Source organism: Aptenodytes forsteri, unplaced genomic scaffold, assembly GCF_000699145.1.
Source record: "Aptenodytes forsteri isolate BGI_AS27 unplaced genomic scaffold, ASM69914v1 Scaffold243, whole genome shotgun sequence".
Taxonomy (NCBI): Eukaryota; Metazoa; Chordata; class Aves; order Sphenisciformes; family Spheniscidae; genus Aptenodytes; species Aptenodytes forsteri.
In genome coordinates this window covers 406,358-427,833 of record NW_008795314.1, presented here as the reverse complement: position 1 = coordinate 427,833, position 21,476 = coordinate 406,358, and the positions used below count along the sequence as shown (strand labels likewise).

At 39.4% G+C, this 21,476-nt stretch overlaps 1 protein-coding gene across 1 annotated transcript in view; it reads left to right on the top strand.

The window, feature by feature from the left end:
- CCDC57 (coiled-coil domain containing 57) overlaps positions 1-18,935 on the top strand; it is a 50,667-nt gene extending 31,732 nt beyond the window's left edge. The window contains exons 10-15 of the mRNA XM_009279474.1: positions 1,742-1,768; positions 3,207-3,435; positions 4,101-4,237; positions 10,388-10,510; positions 10,881-11,103; positions 18,295-18,935. Coding sequence (XP_009277749.1) covers positions 1,742-1,768; positions 3,207-3,435; positions 4,101-4,237; positions 10,388-10,510; positions 10,881-11,103; positions 18,295-18,518 — 963 coding nt within the window. The 3' untranslated portion in view covers positions 18,519-18,935. The remainder of the gene's footprint in view (positions 1-1,741; positions 1,769-3,206; positions 3,436-4,100; positions 4,238-10,387; positions 10,511-10,880; positions 11,104-18,294) is intronic.
- Positions 18,936-21,476: the final 2,541 nt, after the last annotated feature.

Here is a 21,476-nt window from a genome sequence, read left to right as displayed (position 1 = left end):
AGAGATTTACCTGAGCGCCAGTGTCGGTTCGGAGCTCTCACCACCCGCGAAGGAAAAACTCACTGGCTCTGGGAGTATTTTTACTCAGTTCTAGGGTTTACAGGTGTCGTTCCCATTGTATTATTTTAAAGGGTAGGAACAATATCAGCATTAAAGTGTGACAGAGGCATCTCTCGGAAAAATAATAAAGGAATTGAAAACTGGGACAAATATCTAATACTACATAAGGAGTAAGTCACTATATGTTCTCCCCTTCCTGTCTCCCGGCGATTTCATGGTGTAGTGAACGGAGTCTAAAGTAAGATAGGTTAAATAAGGGGTTTGTAATTTTCAAGTCATCTGTAAAATCTACCAATATCTGTTTCATGCTTTAATCTTACTGTTAAGACTCACCAGTAACCATCTAAGTTCGAGAAAATTGAATAATAGCTAAGTAATAAATAAGGATGAGAGGTGCTGATAACATTAAAAGCTAAGAGCTTTAAGTACTGAAACAATATCAATCTTTAAATAAAACTTTGGAGCATTGGGAACCTTGTGTGAAAACATGCGCAACCCACCAGGTGCAGATCATGTTTAATCTTAATTGTATCTTTTTGCTGAATATAGAAGGAGATTTGTTTGTTCCTGCTGTCAAATTATATTTAGGAAATCATTGCATGCCAGTATAGCAACACAGATTTTTTTTTTTTCTCTTTGGCCACTTCCAGAATTAGGTGAAAACTGAATTTTATACCAACTATTCTTTTCTGTTGTAGAAAATGTTTTACAAACTACTGTCCAAGATGTATTCTCATTTTTGTCGCGTTTCTTTACATGGGGATAGAGCCTTAAAAGAAAAGTAGAGAGCGGCTTTGCCTTGGAGACAGTAAGATAGGAACTGAACGTTCTCTGTGCCAGAGAGTAATCCTTTGCTTCATGATGCTAAACTATAATTGAATGCTCAGGGCTGGATATAAGAACAAGAACGCTTTTCAGGCAGCGATGTGCACCTTCACTGTGAAATTCTGAATTACTTGTGCTTTATAGTAGCACAAGTATATAGGCATATAGTAAATAGCAGATGTGCAGGCCAAAACTTTTAAGTGAACAAAATGCCGCAATTGTAGCTAATGGTGTCTTCACGGATGTTGCACTATCATTTCCTGTGTATTTCTGCTGTCTGCTTTATTTCTTCTTCCTTAGTGCATAACAAGCCTTCTTAGGCATAGACTGGCAGCTGGAAACAGTCCTGAGAATATCTTGCAAACAATGGGCAAAACTTCATTAGAATTCCTTACTGGATTTTAGAAGTGCTTATCTTTTAACATTCTTCTACACCTGTCTCTGTGCTTCTTACATTTATTAATTGCATGCTAAGGATGTACTTAAGGCTGTGATGAATTACAGGCAAAAATATTTTTACCTCGGGGCGTTCAGAATCTGTTGAGCATTAATGGTAACTAAACATGGAGGTGCAGATGTGAAGTCAATACAGAGAGCCATAGTGATAGTTTTCTTTTTTTCCATTTAATGTAACAGAGGTTCTGGGACCATAATCTCAAAATGGTAGACTCCAGAGCTAAAATGTAGCTAAAGAAAAAGAGGAAAGTTTATTGTGGAACCTAGTAAAATAGGCATGTAGACTTTTGCCTGTATGTATATTTTTCTTCTTTTCTCTTTGTATCAGCTCTGAGGAGAGTTTTTCCTCCCACCTTTTTTTAGTACCCATCTTTTCCATGTTTTCTCTTTTGTATTGTAGAGTTTTATTCCGGACATGGATCTAAAGGTAAAAAGATTTCGGAGTTCCACTCCTAACTCTACAACTTACAGTCTGTCACCTGAAAAAAAATCTTCTGTGAAATGCTGTTGAATGTTTTTATGAAAAGTTCAGGAAAAACAGAAGTTTAAGCAAATGGTATTCCTGCCCCAGCCATGTGATGTGCTTTTGGCTCTTGGTACAGTGAAGGTGGAACATAGTGTGACGACCAGTGGTACCGTAATTGGCCATTGCCTTGACCTCTCTTTATGTTAAACCTTAGTCTGTTAATTTCACTGTGCATATGATGAGGGTAGAATGTAATAATTTGTGTCTGCTTATATTAATTGCTTTGATATAAATTGCTATATGTACGCCAAAGTGGTGTTCCTTTTCTCTTCGACTTTGGTGTCTGTCTTCGTATTTTTAGATTCTAGTCCTGCACTAATTTCTCCACCTTTCTCCCCCACAGTGTTTGTGTACCTGTATGCTTTCCGTGTGTGTTCTCAAGGGCCTCCTCTTTTATGGTAAAACTATCCAAAGAAATAAGAGAATGGGAGTTGCATGACACACTAAGGCAATGGTGGTTGGTTTTTTTGCCAGTATGGATAACACCTTTCAATGTGTACTCCTTGAATCGCAGTGTTCAGGGTGATTTAGTTGAAAACTGATTGGGATTGCACAATTACAGTGTAGTACCCTTCTAACTAGTTTATTTATAGAAGAGTAAACATATAGATGAGCAAGAGTTTTGTAAAATGATTTTAACGTATGTGACATATTTAGATACTTGTGGCAATGTGTAGTATTTAAAAAGCCTATAGGGAGATGATTTGTTCAGTGAATGATGAATATTTAAATGGATATTGAAAAGTCTCCTCTGTAGTAAGGGGGCTGAAAGAGGACAGTATATAACTCTTGAAAAACAAGGATGTGATCTTTTGGGTAAATACTTTATCATAATGTATATGTGCAAGTGGACTCAATTAGGTTTGCAAAGGCAAAACCGATTGTAGAATCTTTACTTTTCACTCTGCAGCTTTTCTCTTTAGAACGACGTTTTGAGTCATATCTACCCCATATGTGTGTATGCATGCGATGATTACACAAAGAAGGGTTTGTGGTAGCTTGCTATCTGCTGTAAAGTCGTTTTTTTCCACATTTTATCTAAAAATTAACTGCTCTCTAGTTTACAGTTACACAGTGTTTATCCTATGTGTGTTATTTTACACTTACAGTTAACAATATTTGTGGGAACGTCCCAGGCTGTTACAGTGATTTGCTCCGCAGTTTAATTTGCCCTATATTGCTAACAAAATCTTGACAATGGACCCTCAAAAACGGGCTGTAGACTTCAACTTTACACTTTTTCTTCAACTGGCTTCTAACACGTGTTTGTACAAATCTCTAAACCCACAGACCACACTTTCAAAATATTCATTATAAGCACTATCTTTTTTTTTATCAGGGGCCAAAACCCAAAGTTCTTGGAGAAAAGATGGTAGATCTTGGACAACAGTTACCTGACGTAAGTCCTGGTGTTGGTCTTCAATATGGTGTCAGCTGCACTCTACAAGGAATGCAAAATAAACTGAAGGAAGCAGCAAGAAAAATCTCAATTCTGAGCCAAGAGAAGCAGCAGCTGATTGAAATGGGAAACAGACTCCGGGCAGAACTCGGAATGGTATTAAAAGAAGGTAAATTTATTCTACAGAAGGGTACTAGCTTATATATTTAGAATAAAACCTGGGAATCATTTCATCCTTTGAGCTGGAGAGAGCTAGGCTTTAATGTGAAAACGAAGTACTGGGTCTGACTGATTCTTGATCTGCATAGTTTGTTTGAGACTGTGGTGCTAATTGTTGCAAGTAAGATTATCCTGTGATAGGAGGTGCTAACATAGAACAATGAGTGTCTGTAGGCAGTAACTTTTTGTTGATGAACATCTTAGATGAAGGACTGCCTAGTGCTTAGATGTCAGCGTGCAAACTGGAAGTTGAGCTAAGACTTCTTTGAAGAGCAGAAAAGAGGTAATTTATCTCTTGGAATAAAAACTAATGCTTTATGGAAGTGGAATAGAAAGCAGAATAAGCATACTATAGGGTGAACTTGAATCAAGAGTATATATAAAGTAAGAAGATTTCACTGTGAACATTTAAGTTCCATGCAACAATTGCTCTGGCAAGGAAGCAAAGGAAAGAAACACGAGGCCCGTTTCTGCATAGCATTGAATCCATCTGCAATGAGAAGGCCTGTGTTCTGTGGTTCATTTATATCCACTATAAACACTTGCTGGGAATGTAATATTGATGGCAAAATAACAACAGAGAATGCCTTCCTCAGTATTTTCTCTCCTTTATAGGACTTTGGCATCCTGTTAGCTCTAAGCACTGCACAGTTTGTATTGCCTCTGGTAGTCTTTTTCCAAGAGAGCTTGTCAAAAGAACACAGTGTCGGCTATCAGCTTTAAAGCATCTACAGCACAGGCTTACAACACAGGTAATGATATGCTCTCTGAAATCTAGTGACAATGAGCAGTTAAGCCAGTTCTAATTCCATGAATATAACTTTCCTTAAAATTCTGCATTTAAATGTCTTTTACTAACTTTACCTCAAATCTTCCTTTGGTACCCTGGAAGATTTCACAGAATCATAGAATATCCTGAGCTGGAAGGGACCCATGAGGATCTTCCGAGTCCTGACTCCACACAGGGCAACCTAGAAGTTAAACCATGTATTTAAGAGCATTGTCCAAATGCTTCTTGAACCACTCACTCCCTGGGAGCTTGTTCCAGTGCTTGACCACCCTCTTGGGGAAGAACTTCATCCTAATATCCAGTCTGAACTTCCCCTGATGCAGCTTTAAGCCATTCCCTCGCATCCTATTACCGGACACCAGAAAGAAGAGATCAGCACCTCCCTCTCTGCTCCCCCCTCATGAGGAAGCTGTAGACATCAATGAGGTCATCCCTCAGTCTCCTCTTTTCTAAGCTGAACAAGCCAAGTATCCTCAGCTGCTCCTCATAAGTCTTGCCCTCTAGTCCTTTCACCGTCTTTGTTGCCCTCCTTTGGATACATTCCAATATTTCTATATCCTTCCCATATTGTGGAGCCCAAAACTGCACACAGTACTTGAGGTGAAGCCACACCAATGCTGAGTATAGTGGGACAATCACTTCTTTTGGCTGGTTAGCTACACTGTGCCTAATGCACCCCAGGATATGGTTGGCCCTTTTGGCTGCCAGGGCACGTTGCTGACTCATATTGAGCTTACCATCAACCAAAACCCCCACATCTTTTTCTGCAGGGCTGCACTCCAGCCTCTTGTCCCCCAGTCTATACAGGCATCCAGGATTACACGGTCCCAGGTGCAGAATCCAGCATTTGCTCTTGTTAAATTGCATACGGTCGGTGATTGCCAAGCACCCCAGTCTATCAAGATCTCTCTGTAAGGTCTCTCTACCCTCAAGGGAATCAACAAGTCTTCCTAACTTAGTATCACCAGCAAACTTACTTAGTGTGCACTCAACTCTTGTCTCCAGGTCATTGATAAAAACATTGAAGAGAACTGGCCCTAAAATTGAGCCCTGGGGAACACCACTAGTGGCTGGCCACCAGCCAGATGTTCCCCATTTACCTAAAGGGTTATATTTGGGACTTCACAATTAACTTTTTTAAACATGATTTTCATCCAAGGAATTTCAGAAACACTTGTGTTAATGCAGCATAAATGCAATCCTGAATTACGAGTTTCATAAAGCTTAGTTTTAAATAAGTAAGATAGGCCATTTGAAGGATTTGCAGTATGTTCTAAGATAAACTTGAAAATTATTAATCAGTGAGCATATTTCCAAATACCCACAGTGGTGGGATTTTAAAGCACCCATGTCCAAATTATTGTAATAGCACATTCTCCATATATGAAAGCGGGATATGTAATTAACCTGTCTCTTACCTTTTGTAATTAAAATACAACTTTTACTAGTTAAATTGCAGCTTTCATTAGAGAGACAAATGGATAAATCCTGGCTCCCATAGTAGTTAGTGGCAGACCTCCCAGTGACTTTGATAGTCGGGATTTCACTATGTACTTTACTTAATTGATCAGATTTGTTCCTGTGAGGATTGAGTCAGAGCAGCTGATTGTCGTCGTAGTTTTGAGGGCAACAAACAATGTTCTTTCAGAAAGGGTGAGGTTGTTGCTCCGAGGCATAAAACTCCAGTAGAATTATTAACCAAGTTCAGTTGGGGAAATAATTCCACTGCGAACCTCTTCGGGCAACTTGTTCCAGTGTTCGATCACCCTCCCAGTAAAGAAGGTTGGGGTTTGGGTTTTTTTTTTCCCCCTTATGCTTAAGCGGAGTGTCCTGTACTTCACTTTCTGCCCATTGCCTCTTGTTCTTTCACTGTATACCACTGAGAAGAGTCTGGCTCAGTCATCTTTACCTCCTCCCACCATCCCCATCAGGTCCTTATACATGTTGAAAAGATCACTCCTGACTTATCTCTTCTGGAAGCTAAACAAAGCCAGCTTCCCCAGCCTCTCCTTGTATGCTCCAATTCGTTGATCGTTGTGGCTGGGGGCTGGACTTGCTCCAGAATGTCCATGTCTTTCTTGTACTGGGGAGCCCAAAAGTGGACACAGAACTCTAAATGTGGTTGCACCAGTGCCTGGTAGAAGGAAATAATCACCTCCCTTGACCTGCTGGCAGTGCTTTTCCTGATGCAGCCCAGGATGCTGTTGGCCGAGGGCCTCAGGAATGCATTTCTGCCTCATGTTCAACTTGTAGTCCATCAGGTTTCCGGTTTCTTTTCTGCTGAGCTGCTTTCCGAGCAGTCAGCCTCCAGCCTATTTGAAACTGCAGTCTCCTCTGCCTTTGGGGAAAAATCAACTGAATTAAAGCTAATCTCCTCTGGAGGATCCTATTTATTTTTAATTCTCTCTTTATGCATTCTTATTTCTCTTAACTGAAATCAAGAACAGATTGAGAGCCTTTTTGTGGATTACTAAGGTTCATCCAGGAATATGTCAGAGATTGAAGCTTAATGTTTCTCTTTTTACATACTAAGATCTCTGTGATAATATGAAACTACACAGGAGATAATCCTATCTTGTTGTCAGATTGCACTAAGAAATCACAACTGTCAGTCATTTACTTGAAAATTTTACTTTCTGAACACATTCTAAAAACATCTTAAACGTTTTTACATCTAGACACGTTCTAAAAAGGTAAGACGGAATAACCACGTATTCGTTTTGCGTGTGCCATCCTGTGGTTTTTTGAGCCTCAAGTTACCGCTAATTTCTTCAGATGTTATCTAGTTGGCCTAGGTGTATTACAAAGTATATGAACCATCTGGCCAGACAGTTTGAATGACAAAGTTGAGTTTCAAGAGCCAGTGGAAGTAAATTCTAATGAATATTTGATTTTTCTTACAGTTAAGAATGGTGTTAAAGAAAAAAACATTAAGTTCTGTAGTTGCTTAGAATAAGTGCTACAAATTAGGTAAATGAAGGTTAAGTGACTCAGCTGGTACTAATTTAACCAGTTGTGTGTCTGGGGATGACACGCTTTCAATTTGCAATTTAGTCCTGCTGAAAATAGATTTTTTTTTTTCTGTGAAGTGAAACAGCGCTGCAGATTATCTGTGTAATTATACCCAGGAGGGATGTTAGCTGGACTAATTACAAAAACTTCTGGGTCAGTAGATTTAAGAAAATACTGTAAAAAGTTGAAGTGCAATCAGTCCAGCAATTAAATTTGAGAACAAGTGTTGACAGGGACAAGTTCAGTGTTCTGCTATCAGGTCTTTAGGCAGACAGTTATCCGGCTTCTGCACAGGATTGCTATTTTCTTGCATAAAGAATAGTAGTAAAACCAGGTAGTACTTGTTTGGAGGGCTCAAACATTTGAATCTGAAAGGAAAAGGCTCGCCAGGCATCCAAAGTATGCAGCAGTATTTCAGCCTGGAAAGGCATATATTTGGGGAAGAAAATGGGTACATGTGTTTCTTGTCTAAGGTCAATCTGTCGGATTGAATCTATGGCAACGTTTTGGAATATGTTCTAAGGGAACGTGGCAGGGAAGAACTCTGTGTTTGGATGTTCTATCACAGGTGCTTGAATTTCTCTTAGCTTCTTCCTAGCAGAAGATATCCTACAGGAGGGGCACTCATGTTTGATAGAGAAAGGTTGCCTGAAATCCAAAAGGCTATGCTGTTAGAGTCAATTAGAACCAGATTTGAACAGATTGCTTGAGTGAAAATAAGCCCCTGTTCTTCTTTACTGCCCATTAGTCAATGAAGAAGTTTTAAAGGTTGCAGTGTAAGCAAACATTGTAAACCATCCATCAGACAGTGATAAACTGAGAATGCCATCTGGTGTACCTTTACAGAGCTAATGGAGACTTATTTTTCCTTAGATATAGCAGATAGTCTAAGATAACAGAAGTTGAGAACTGTAACAGGTCGGTCAGGTAAGTGCAACGTGAGCTGGAGAATCTGGTATATTTTACCAAATTTATGTAATCGAGTTCTTTTGACATCAAAAGTATTAGTGAGGGCATCAAAAAATACTAGTTGGGACATACCAGAGTGAAAGCCATCTGGGTTCTGAGACTGGGAAGGCTCAAATTATTCGAGCTCTGTGAGAACAGGTCTGGGAATGCAGCACTGTTTTGCAACTCTTCATTGACAGTCCGAGGACCTGATCAAGAGCTGTCACAGCAGCACTGTCACAAGAAGTATTAGCATCTTCTGTAGCGTGAGGAAGGTCCTCAGAGAAAAGAATCGGGGAGCATTAAATAAATAGCCTTGCTGGCATATCAATGATACATCTTATGGGACAGTGATATGGGCTACTTCTCGAGCAGGAGATCTTAAACTTCTTGTAAAACTCCAAGGTGAAAAGGTCAACTCTGGTCCTAGATGACAGTCCTGAGCATATGATTCTGATCTCCCTCTTGCGGGGTTTCAGAAGGAAATAGGTGAGGCAGCTGTTAAGCGTGCAGGAAGCCTGGAAAGTGATCTGCCAACAGGAGAACCTACTGTGGAATGCCTCAGCGTGCTTGTGGATATATAATTTGTTTAGGATGCTTGTGAATATCTTATTAACTTGAAGTCACAAGCTTGGCATCCTTTGTTCGCTTGAACTTTCAGTTCAGTGAACTGTTTCTTAAACTCTAACGCCGGGAATAATTTTTACAAAGGAGATCAGGGTCCAGCAAAGCATTTGCGTAGACCTTTTGTAGCCTGCTTGTTTCATCTGTGCACTGCTTGGATCGAGGTCTGAAAAGTATTAGCTAAATGCTTATACTAAACGTATATAAAAGCAATTTCCAGATGTGGGCAAAATGGCCACAATTCAAAACCACATTTTTTACAATTTTTTTTCTTCTCCACCTCTTTAATTTTTCTTTCTTTCACAACTCATCTTAGAACTTATTGGTCTCAATTTAAGAGTCAGCTGAATAGTCATTGCCCATCCATCCCAGTCTTCCCTTGCCTTATTTTTAATGAGCTAGGTACTGTTTGCTATTTTTCTGACATTTCATGTCTCCCATGTTCTTTGTAGAATCATTAAAGATTGTTCTTGCTTTTGTAAGAATAAATAGATTTTAAAAATACAATGTGTCCATAGCTCTTGGAGAGGTAGCATTTGACTGTGAGTTGGCAGATGGTGTGCTAAACTCCAGGAGTAGTAGTCCAACCTCTTCAGCTCATGGGTTGCTTGGAGGTCATGGTTGAAGTGGCTGTCATTGAGGATCTTTCCAGCTCTGGAACGTTTGGGATCATCTCTGTTACTGCTGGAATTTGTCCAGACTAGAAAGAAGGATAGCCTTTCTTATATCCAAGCTGTTCATCTTCAGTAGTCTCACTCCGGGCTGCTCCTTACCCAGAACATACTCGCTGAGGCTTCAGCTCCTGCACTGAAGCTGAGCTCCAAGTTGAGCTTCCAAACACTGCTCTTCTAGTTTGGGTGTTTTTCTTCTAGGTAATCACTCTTACTAGCCAGGCTACATTTGCTCCTGTGTTCAAGATCATCATCCTTACCAAAAACTGAGAGAATTTATTTCTATCATACCTACAGGAATTTCAGTGTCAGTTACTTTATATGATGGGCTCATGTTTTGTTTCTTTAGTCTTAAATATATATAGCAAAAGACTTCTATGTTTATTTTCATCTGCTTTGACAGGGCTGAAGCAGTTTGCTTTTCATCAAATCTCACTTTAATTGCTACATGTTGAAAGTTGGTGAAACTTTGTGGGGTAATTGGGTTTTTTTAGCTGCTGACAAATTACTTTTCCATAGCTGCTTTATTTTATTTGGGTTTTTAGGACTACTTTAGGAGTTTTTCTTCTGTAATTTAATCATGGGAAAAGACAAAAGTGAAGAATGACCCTGACGATATAAATTTGAGTAACGAGCGGGACGATAGTGACAGCAGCAAGAAATGTAGATTTTGAACAGATTTAGTAAGAGGTTTATTAGGAGGTAGTTTGGCCTTGTTGATCTGAAGGGAACATAATGTTGTTTAATATGATTTATAACTGATTATTTTAAATCAAGCAGTGTAACAGCAAACTGAGCTATAAATGTATTATTTTTAGAGACTGAGTTATTTGTGTTAATGTAATATTTCATATTAGGAGCTGCAGTATGCAAAGCAACAGCATCTCTCAAGAATCTCTTCTGTAATTGCCTGTCCTAGCTCAAAGGAAGAAGAAACTCCAAGCAGCTGTGGGGATGAAACAGAATTACCATCCGCTGAGGTACAGTGCAGTTTTATCATCAGTGTAATTTGCCTTCAGTTGGATTTTTCAATTGCAGTTGCTCAACAGTCATCTCCTGGAAGACTTAAAAATGTATGTATTTTTTTTTAAGTTATGCATTGTTCCTGTACAAAATAGTATTTGTTAACACTTAATAAACTAGGGTTTTGCAATCCCTTCCATGATGTTGTCATTAATCTTCTTGTAAAACCTTTCAAAATTAAAAATAATAATTTTCTTTTGTCTTACCTCTTGCTGAAACCTTCTATCTTTCCAAGACCAAGATGCCACTATGAGATTTAACCAATTTTCAGATGTCTTTGATGTGAAAAGTATGTGTGTCTGTAAGATTGTGTTTGAATTTGAACAGGTTCAGCTGGATTTCTCTATTGAAAAGCATGGGCCAGAGCAACGAAAGACAGATACATCCTCAAAGATCGTTCAAAGTCAGCCTCTCAGGCAGAATGCTAGTCAAGCCCAGCAGGTCCAGCTTTCTTCATCTAGAGCACATAATTTCTGCCAAGGTATTTGGCAAGCTTTAGAAATGGGATCAAGCCCTTCTATTCTCAGTCCTCAAAAGAACACTGACCAAGGTAAGCATGCTTTGTAAAGCAGTCACAGTGTTTGACTCTTCTAGAAGAACGGAAGTACGGTCATGGATTCTGCCCCCTTCCACTAGATTTTTTACATGACTGCTACTGTTGTTACAGTCCTGTAGTCAGAATCTGCAGATCTAATGAGTTACTTGAAGGGAATTTCACTGTTGCCAGCAGAAGTAAGAATTACAAGGAATGCCTATACAGCTCTCTGGTTTTAATGCCATTGTTGCAAATACTTCTCCCCTTTTTTTAAATACTCCTGGAAAGTGCAAATACCCTTCTGTTTTGACATATTCTAAACCTTATCTGGGGCAGATATGAAAGTGTCTGCCTGAGAATTGCACGCTTCATGTGTTGCCAAGTGACTGTGTTAGATCAAACTGTAATTTGGCAAATCCTTGCTTAATCATTATTTTTGTGGCAGGTTAATAGCTACAATACTGCTTAGTGTGCTAAGACCTAAAGGCCAAAAGTTGAGATCATGGGCATGATGTGGTATATCCTGTGGGCACACAGTGAACTAGGTATTGTTATTCACTAGAATTTTATAGTCCAGTGCAACAAGTTGGAAAATAAAAAAATAAAAGCAGACGCAAATTCTTATATGTGAGACAGCATCCTGACCTTACATGTCAGACAGTATCAGGGTTAAGATGAGAGGAGAAGGTAAAACCTAGGTCATAGACTGAACATTAATCAATGTTATACTTCTACAAAAAACACCACATGTTCTTGGAAATTTTAGCAGGAGCGCCATTTGTAAGATATGTGCAGTAAAGTGTAGCCTCTTCACAGGCAAATTGTAAAGGAGCTTCTTAATGGTAGCCATTATGTTGAGCAGTGTATTGCAGATGAATGTTATGTCTCCCAAACTGTTGGCCTGTTCATGAAGTAGTCCTTCATTGGCAAAACTTTGCAAAAGTGTTCTAACATCTGCTGTGGATGGGGCAAAAAGTAATGGCCTTAAATTCCAATACTGGAAAAACTTTAAGGATGGCTAATAAAGGAGTATGTTCCCCAGAAGGATTGTTCTTTACTGAAGATCTTTGTGAATAGACAGACAAACTTTTCTCCAGAATGTTCCAAGTAAAGGTGATTTTTATTTTTTAATAAGAGGCGTAGCATTCAATAAATTATTTCTTACAATGCTGTGGGGCTTGTGCGGGTCGTTTGGGTTTTTTGGTTTTGATATTATTATTTTTATCATCATCATTATTCCTGAGATCTGATGGCAGCTGTGGAGTAATATGGCAGCCATTTAGCCTTTTCAAATGAGCTTTATATTAATAGCGACCTGTTACCATTACATAGATACTCATGTGCTGTTAACCACATACCAGACTGCAGGAGCAAGAATGCAACCAGCGGGTTAAGGGAAGTGAATTGTTCCTCTCTATTTGGTACTTGTGAGGCCAGATCTAGAGTACTGTGTCCAGTTTTGGACCCTCTGGTACAAAGGATTGACAAACTGGAGTCCAGCGGAGAGCCACTAAGACAGCTAAGGGCACTGGAACATGTTACACAAGAAGAGGTTTAGAGAGGTGGGTTGTTCAGTGTGGGAAGGAAAGAGTCAGTGGGTGGTCTGATTGCTGCTTTTTAACCACCCAATGAGGGATTTTGGAGAAGACAGAGACAGACTGTGAGGTGCACAGCGAAATGAAAAGAGGCAATGGACACAAGTTGTGTCAAGATACATTCTGAGCAGGGAGTGATAAGCACTGTGACATTTCACCCAGAGATCCTTTCCAACCTACATTACATCTATTTTTAAACCAGTGTGTAGATGCAATGACCCATCTTTAGCAGCACACAAGAAAAAAAAATAATATTTAAAAGGGCTTTCAAAATGAAGAATGGATTATAAATGTATTTGTTCACAACAGCAGTGCATTGCAGGGACAAAGTAATTATGCATTGACAGACCTGTAGGACTGGAATGGACATAGTGCTGACAGTCATGATTCATGTGCCTTTTTTGTGGGGCTGCTCCTGAAATAGGAAGAGTATTTCAGGTCAGGCCTATATTGACAGGATAAGCAAAAGAATGTCTTTGAAATATTACTGATAGTGCCATGCAGTTTCATGCTGCTGTATGCATGATGCAACGCCACTGGCAACCTTACAAGGACATCAGTTTCTTAATGTCTAGAAATTTCCAGCCACCGTTGCAAAACTTACTGTAGATTTTTGGGGATCTAGAGAATAGCAAAAGGGAAAGATGATACTGCCAACATGAAACAAGTGACACATCAATAAGGGGTGATACTTTCCTGAGAACAACCTTAATTTGATCTCTCCATCCAGATTTACCCTAAGAACACTTGAGCGGAGCTTCTTACTCCAACCTGCAGGCCCTGAAATACTGCATTGCAAGCATAGGACTTTTAAAAACTCTTTTATGTTGCTTAGCTTTCTCCTCCAGGAAACCATCCAAATGGTATCCTTGATCCTTCTAGACTTTCAGAAAACAAGATTGTGAAAGCAAAATCTTTCTTTTTTGGAAGAACGTCACCTCAGAGCAGAATATACAACATTTTCAAGGAGTTCTGCTTCTGATTTTTAGCAGAGGTTTGCATTCGTTTTCATGCCTGAGCTATGGAAAATTAATTCAATCTTTCCTGTTTAAAACCACTCACTTGAATTTAATATATTCATCAAACACATGGTTACAGTGGATAGAACCGTAATTAAGATGGAGTGACTCGGTACTGGGCTTTCGGATACAAGTGACACACACACAGACTTGAAAGCTCAGTGACAAAAAATGATTTGCAATGAAGCAAGCAAGGTAGTTTGCTTATTCAAACATTCCTTTTACAAGTTCAACTCTGTACAAGTCTGTCACACCAGTAGCTGTGTTTTAAGGGCATTTCTGGTGAAACAGAAACAATTGTAGTGCGAGAATTATTTTTCTGAACCTGTTGAACAGCTTCACTCATTTTTTTCATGTACAAAACAGCCTGTTGGGACTTAAAATGGTTGGCATGTCAAGTAAGCCCTGCAATTTGCTGTATTTCCAACGTATCACACAATTCAATGACTCAATGTGTTTTGGAGTGTTTATGACTACATGTTAACACTGAATTACTGAAGTGGACTGTTACATACTTAATTCATTTCACTGTCAAATTCAGAACTTGTGGAAGCTTCCAAGCAAGTCAGAAGGCTATGAGATATTTTAATTTTCTCTCTCCTTACTCTACCTGCTCATTTTTAGTTTGTACTGTAGGAATGAGATGGATTTAATAATTTGTATGTTAATTCTGCAGATAAGTAGAAAGAAAGGGTTTAAAAGGAACACAAGTTCCCTGTTGAGGTGTTTTTATTGTTCTGTATTATTGAAAGAAAAAGATTCTGCTACAGAGGTAGACAGGTACAAGCCGTGATGATATTAAAAGCATCAGTGTTACATACGTAGACTGTACTAGTAAGAAATAGCTTTTCTATTTCTTTCATTTTTATATGCCCTATCCCAGAGGTTGAGAGCAGGTGGGAGACTTTGGTTGGTGATCCATATCATGTGCGTCTTGAACGCTGATGACAGGCCATCCTCAAAGGAAAGTTGCTTGTCAGAAGAGTTGCATGCTTTCCTCTGAAAATCACGACACGTGTGTACAACCGTGTGATTAGCTTCTGTACATGCTGCAGGGATTCTCTATTCACCTGTGGGCTATAGAGCCTTTTTTGATTTTAGAATAAATGTTAGGCAGGAGGAAGGGAAGCTTTGTAAAACATTTAGAAAATTTGAATTTATTTGTCTTCAAGTAATTTAGCTTAATAAAGTTTTTACTGGCTATTGGAGACACTTACTAGTTTTTCTGGAAAGAAAGGCAAACATCACCTATTAAAGTTCAACTGTATGACTGCATTTAGAGTGAAGCCAATACTGTGAAGGGTGCTTTGTGGTACCATGTGAAAAGCTCCTGGTCAGCTGTATGTCCTTGGGTCAACAGAGGCTGGGGCGGATGGTCCCACTGTACATTTTGAGAAACCCCACCTCCACAGAGACTCACAACTGTGTCCTGGGCGTATTAATTTGAGTTTACATTGTAGCCTGACAAAGAGCGAGATTGAGCTGCTTTGAAGCAAAGTAACTTTTCTGGTTTACTAGTTGAACTTAGGTAGGGGAGTTTCTTTTGCTATAATTCTCATTGTTACTGTTACTTGCAAAGCTCTGTGGTCTGAAATTCTACACTTTATGGATCAAAAGTTATCTTAAGTGTTTCCACACTAGACAGAATTTCAACAGCTTTGACATCACTGACAGTTCTAAGAGCAATCCATGTGGGTAAAAAGCTGGCCAGAGAAAGAATCTGGTAAAATATTAACAAACAGAAAGAGCGCTCTGGCTCTGGCTTCATTCCGGCTCCAATCAGAGAAAGACTCATGATTTCTTTTCTGCGTTACATAAAACTTCATCTTTGAAGTGTTTCACAAATATTAACTAATCCCCTAGTTACATTTTCTTCACTTAAATGTTCTTCTCCTGAATAGGAACTTGTTTGAGTTGGTGTTCCTTCAGAAACAGTTAGCCATAAGCAAATATCTAGTGACAAGTTTCTTAAATGAAATTTTCCATCTGGGGAAATTTCAGTTTGCTCATACAACATGTCTACCTGTATCTCTTTAGTTCTGAAAAAAAAATCTGTGAATATTAATTTCTGACTGTAGTTAACACACATGAAATAGAAGATACGTTAAGCATTTCAATACACTAAATATTTAGGTCCATTTTCAAAAGCAGTTTAGGCTCTTAACTATGATCTTACTAGCTCTTGTTGCCAAGGTCACTTCTGAAAGTAAGTTACAGGCTTGTAAATTAGGTGTGCTTTTTCATTGTTTGTGAAAACCAAGCTACTGCATTTAAATTTTACTGCACAGTGCATATTCATGCTGATTTTATTCAAGGTCCTTCACACATGTGAACAGTCCCAAGTAGAACCAGTAACGTATGAAGGTCCTTATTCAGTGTTTTCTTAAAATATTTCATTTTAAATAGCATTTCTAATTCTGGGGCGTTGGTTCTTTGTCTTTTTCTATTTTCTAGAACTAACCTTACGAGTTTGCAATTTCATGGTTTTAAATTTCTGTGTTAACACAGATTTTTGACAGTCCAAAATTTTACAATAGCCATATAGAATACTTGTGTTCTGTGTTGTTGTTCCAAACACCTAACTAAGTAGCCTTTACTAGTTATAACTGTAGTGTCTCTACTAACGTCAAGAGACAAGCATACACAAGACTTCAGAGGAAGGGGTGCATGTGATGCATTGGTGCTTGGTTACTTTGCCTTTGGATCTACAGGAATAGGGCCTCCCACATTATTTCTGAAAGTCATCCCCTTGGTTGAATGCAAAAGACCCTTCAAAACTGAGGGAGTATAGATTGCCTGTAAGCAGTGTTGACTGTGTGCTATTTATGGATCTGCTCATTGCTGTTATTTAGACCACAAACAAGACGTAATCTCATTCTGCTGCGGCTCCTGTTCAAGCAAAATAATCTTTGAAGCTGTATCCAGTACCTTTCAGACACTGCTGCCTGCACTGTTCTAAACTGTTGATGTTGTGAAATTCTGCTTTATTGTCTGCCGGATGTGGTAGAGGGCTAGGGTAATGCACTATAATGATGAAAGTCCTTTTTTCAGGTAGGAAAATACACCCAAAGGTCTTCCAAGCTCTTTCTTATCTTCTACACCTGTAGGTAGCCACTAGGTGGCAAGCTGAACAACATGATTTCACATCAATAGCGCAGGAGTCCACTGAGCTTTTGCCACCTGTAATAACAAATGCCACCAAGCTGACTCAGTGCAGAGATTGCACACACATGAGTGAACAGCTGGTTCAAGCTAAGCCTGAACATAGAAATCATTTTGAAAAGTGTCATGTTTTGACACTAGCCACAGCATCATGCTTTGCATAGAGCTATAAACCCTCAATAGATTAATTAATTCCATAATTCAAAAATATATTTTGTTTCCTCCCATGTAGAACTTTGTTTGGACTTTCTACCATGTTCTGTTGACTATGAAAAATTACCTTATCCTACTAATAACTTACGTTTGTCAATTTGTGCACCTCTTATGTGATTGAATAGTACCTGGCACTGAAGCCTGTCATACTCAAAAAATTCAACTAGTACAGAATGCTGTAGTGTGTGTTATCGCAAGTATATTACGACTACTTCTGCCGTCTGCTTTGGCTCTCCATAGAAAATCAAAAGTTAAAATCTCAGTGCCTTGAAAAATAAGGATTAAGTGGCTGGAGTCAAGCACCTGTAAATATTACTTATAGCTTACAATGAATACTGTGATTGACCAATTCCACTTATCGTACCTAATGAAACCTGTGATAAGACTAAAGTTCAGTTAATTGGAGATAGTGGTTTTCAGAGAATTATGCGAGAGGCTGTAGAATGGACTCTGATTGGTATTAAGACCAGTCTCCCTGCTTCCCAACCATGTTAGGTTTTGAGTTAGTCCTCTCTAGTGCACGCAGATATTTTAGACAACAGAAACGAAGATTTCCACAGTAAATGCCTTCCTCTGTGAGAGAAGATGAAAAAGACCCCAAAAGATAATGGTGGTAGTGCAGCTTTGTCAGGCACACAGAATTGCCTTTGAGCCCTTTGGATCACGCATATCCAAACACGCTTTCCTGCAGCTTTTATGGCTGCTGGTGATTTCTTGAAACAGATCAAACTATTGCAGCCAACTACTTTATCACCGTTTCACAGTACGGGAACAGGTATGTCTAACTTTGTATCGTGTTGTCCAGTGTGTTGGTATTGCCTTGATTGATACAGATGTTCTGTCACAATGGAGAGAAGGGTAAACTTGTAAAATGTGATGTTTAAAACCAGCTGAACAGATAGGTAGTGCTTGACTTTAACAGTTCCAGCTGTCTTCCTTTCTCCTCTCTTAAGCAGTCTGATGCTAATGGAGAAGAACAGGTACAGATGAGATGCCGATGTATTATACCGCGAAGCGTAGCACGCCTTAATGGACAGTTCTGTGCCTCCTATGTACAGAAATGGTTCTGTTACTCACTCAATGTAAGACTTCGACAATGTGGCACTATGGCAGCAAGACATTTAGAGAAAAAGAGTAAACCAGTTCTCTTCAACTATCCAGTCTTGTAATTAAATACAAACATAACTACAAAGTATTTTTATTTCTTTTTTGAGCAGTGGAGTTTGAAGTGTTACATTCAACTGAGCAATCTGAAGAATCTCAGCAAAATATCAAAGCCAAGGATAAACTTGAAATGCCAGCTGCAGATTTGACGGTCAGAGGAACCAGGCTGGAAGTTCAGCAGAAGTTAAAATCCAGGAATTTATTTTGTGCTCATCCCATAAAACCAAAAATCTCTTCTAACATGGCAAAAATCCGCAACTATAATGTTAAAGACTGATTTCTTTGTTGACAGCGAGTTCCAGGTCCGCACTTGCTATTAACTTACTTTGAAATCTATAAATCAGATCTAAACATCGGCTTCATTTTTGTATGTCGAGTTGGGACGTTTGCAGCCAGAAGAGAGAACAAATACCCTGTTTCACACTGTGAACCCTAAAATAGAGGCCTAATCTGTATACATTATGAGATTACAGTCTTCACTGTTAATCCTGATTTATTTTAATTATATATGTTAAATATTGCTTGCATCATGGATTTAGAAATGCCCAGTTAATACGTATGTAAAGCCTTTAGGCAGGGCTTGCAGGTCTTTAGCAAATACTTTGTTGAGAAACTGTAGATGTGATATAAGCTTAGAATTGGGATGCCTCAACCTACTTGTTTTCTTATAATTAACAATGCAACCGTTAATCCTGTGCAGCTATCTTTGTACTTGAAAGAAAGGGGTTTGAAAAGATTACACCTGAATCTGTATTGGTTCTTATCTTCTGTAGCTTTTTCCACTTGTTCAGAGAGCATGAAAGAATATAAAATTAAACTTGTCACAAGTTTAAATATTGTCACACCGGTAATTATATTTTTCTTTAACAAGAGATTGCATAGAGTTTAAAGCAGTGAAAAACATGTTCATTAGCAACACTTAGAATTGTACAGAAGCGTTGTAAGAAATAAGTCTTACAACAGATGAAACTAAAAGAAAACTTGAATGAGTTGTGATGTAATGAGGGGTATCTATATAGTTATGAACATGCCAGGATGTTGAAACAAGTAATCAGTGTATTTTTGTAACATTTCCAGTAATCCTGAGCTGTCTTGGGATATTACAGTGATGACCTTTACTATAAATAAAGGAAATACATACAAAAAACGCAAGAAAAACCTTTTTTACTGCGAGGATGGTCAAGCACTGGAACAGATTGCCCGGAGAGGTTATGGACTCCATCTGTGGAGATACTCAAAACCCAACCAGACGCGGTCCTGCGCAACCTGTTCCAGCTGACCCTCCTTGAGTAGAGGGATTGGACTAGGTGACCTCAAGAAGTCCCTTCCAACCTAAGCGATTCTGTGATTCCGTGAGTGGTATCACCGAAGTGAATAGTACTTCTCAGTTGCTGCTAAAAACATACAAAATCTAGACAGGATTAATGAAGAGAGCTACTTACCCATGAGCGCTTTTTTTTCTGTAGCGCTTTTCTTTTTAGAAATGCTTTCCTGATGCTCTTTGCAGACAGCTGCTCTCTCTGGCATCTGACAATGTGGTAGTAATGATTTTGAGAATTTGAATAATTTGTTTTCTATTCCCTGCTGAAAATGTTTTGCTTTAGTGCAAAGGTGCTTTGATGATATAATCAGATGCTAAATCTGCAATAAATTTCATTGAGATGTTACCAAGCCAATATGAGGCCTGAAGAGGCCTTGTGAGCTTCTTTCGAAATCATTTAATTACTTGAAAATCCTGTCATTGGATTCAACATTTAACATTGTTCATGAGCCGGAACAACATGATGCATTCCCTTGAACCAGGCCCTGAATGAGCTCTTTCTGTAGCTCAAAGCATAGTGGTTTCTAACAAGTACAGGAATTTTGGCCCAGATCACACCGGTTACAGCTCTCGCTGGTTATTTCTAGAACACAATGTATAAATTCCAAAGTTTTTAATAGCTGATCTAATTTTTTTTATTTCCAATTCCATGTTTCATATTGAACTGTGGAGATGCACAGTATTTCAGTGCTGTGAGATTCTGTGCATTTACAGGTGTTGAAAAGAGTGTGCCCTTAGAAAAAGAGCAGTTTGTTCCCTAATCTTTGTAACACTGCATCCGAGCCTGGAAAACGTTCTTCTTTATTCCTTACATGGTGGATATAAGCTCCTGGGCTGCAGACTTCAGAAGTGCCTTTGTGCAGGTTTCTTTGCAGGTCTTTAGTTTTTTTTGTTTGCTTGTTTGAGGGGTTTTATGGGGTTTTTTTGTGATTGTTTTGTTCCCCCCCCCAGTATGTCACCTGGCATGCCTGGTCGTGCAGACCTCTTGCCAGAAACATAACTTTAATTTATTCAGTTTCCCTGAGAAACGGGTTTCCTTAAGGCAGCTGTAGGTAAGGGAAGATGATAGCTCTTGTTTGTTTTACTTGTGGTAGAAAAAAAGTAGTTCAATCATTGTAGGTTTGTTTCAGAGTAACTATAAGAACATAGCGTATAGGTATGCTGAAAATTAACAAAGTTTGCATAATAACAATAGATAACGTGAACAGATTGCTTGGATCCTGTGTGGGGAGGTTGTGCTAAGTGTGTCCTAAATACAGGGGGGAAAATTCTCATATATTTCTCTTATGACCGAAATACTTAACAAATTGGGCACTGACTCTTAAACTCCAGATGAGAAAGGGCGGTGAGAAGGTAGTCCTGAGGATGCTGCTGAGTGGTGCAGAGGAAGGAGAGCCTGTCGAAAAGAGAATTCCAGCCGATCACAGAGCACTGAAGAGGTAAAACAGTGAATTGCTGATCGCTGTTGTTCTTAAAGGGTTAAAAACTGTTGTAGTATTGAGGAATATATGGATAAAGGGGAAAGTTCTGCCCGGAGAAGGTCATGATCGAGCCGGATTGCGTGGCCGCGGTGCTTCAGCGCAGCTCTGGCAGCGGCGGAAAGCGCTAACGGCAACGGGACCTCCGACCGAGGCGGGTCCTACCCCGAGGCGAGGGTGAGGCGGCGGGGGCTCTCCGCGCCCCGGCGTTCGGGCCCGCGTTTGCCGACCGAGAGGCGGGACGGCGGGTTTTGTGCGGGAGTAGCAGCCGTAGGCAGTACGGAGCAAAATGCAGATTTGTTTACCGTTTCGCTTTAGTTCAGGGAGTGTAAGTTACGGGGAAGGTGGATAAAAGGTGCCTGCACGCAGAGCGGTCTTCCCCTTTCCCGTCCTTCGGAAAGGCGGGCGTACCGGGGGCACGGCGGGGAACGAGTCT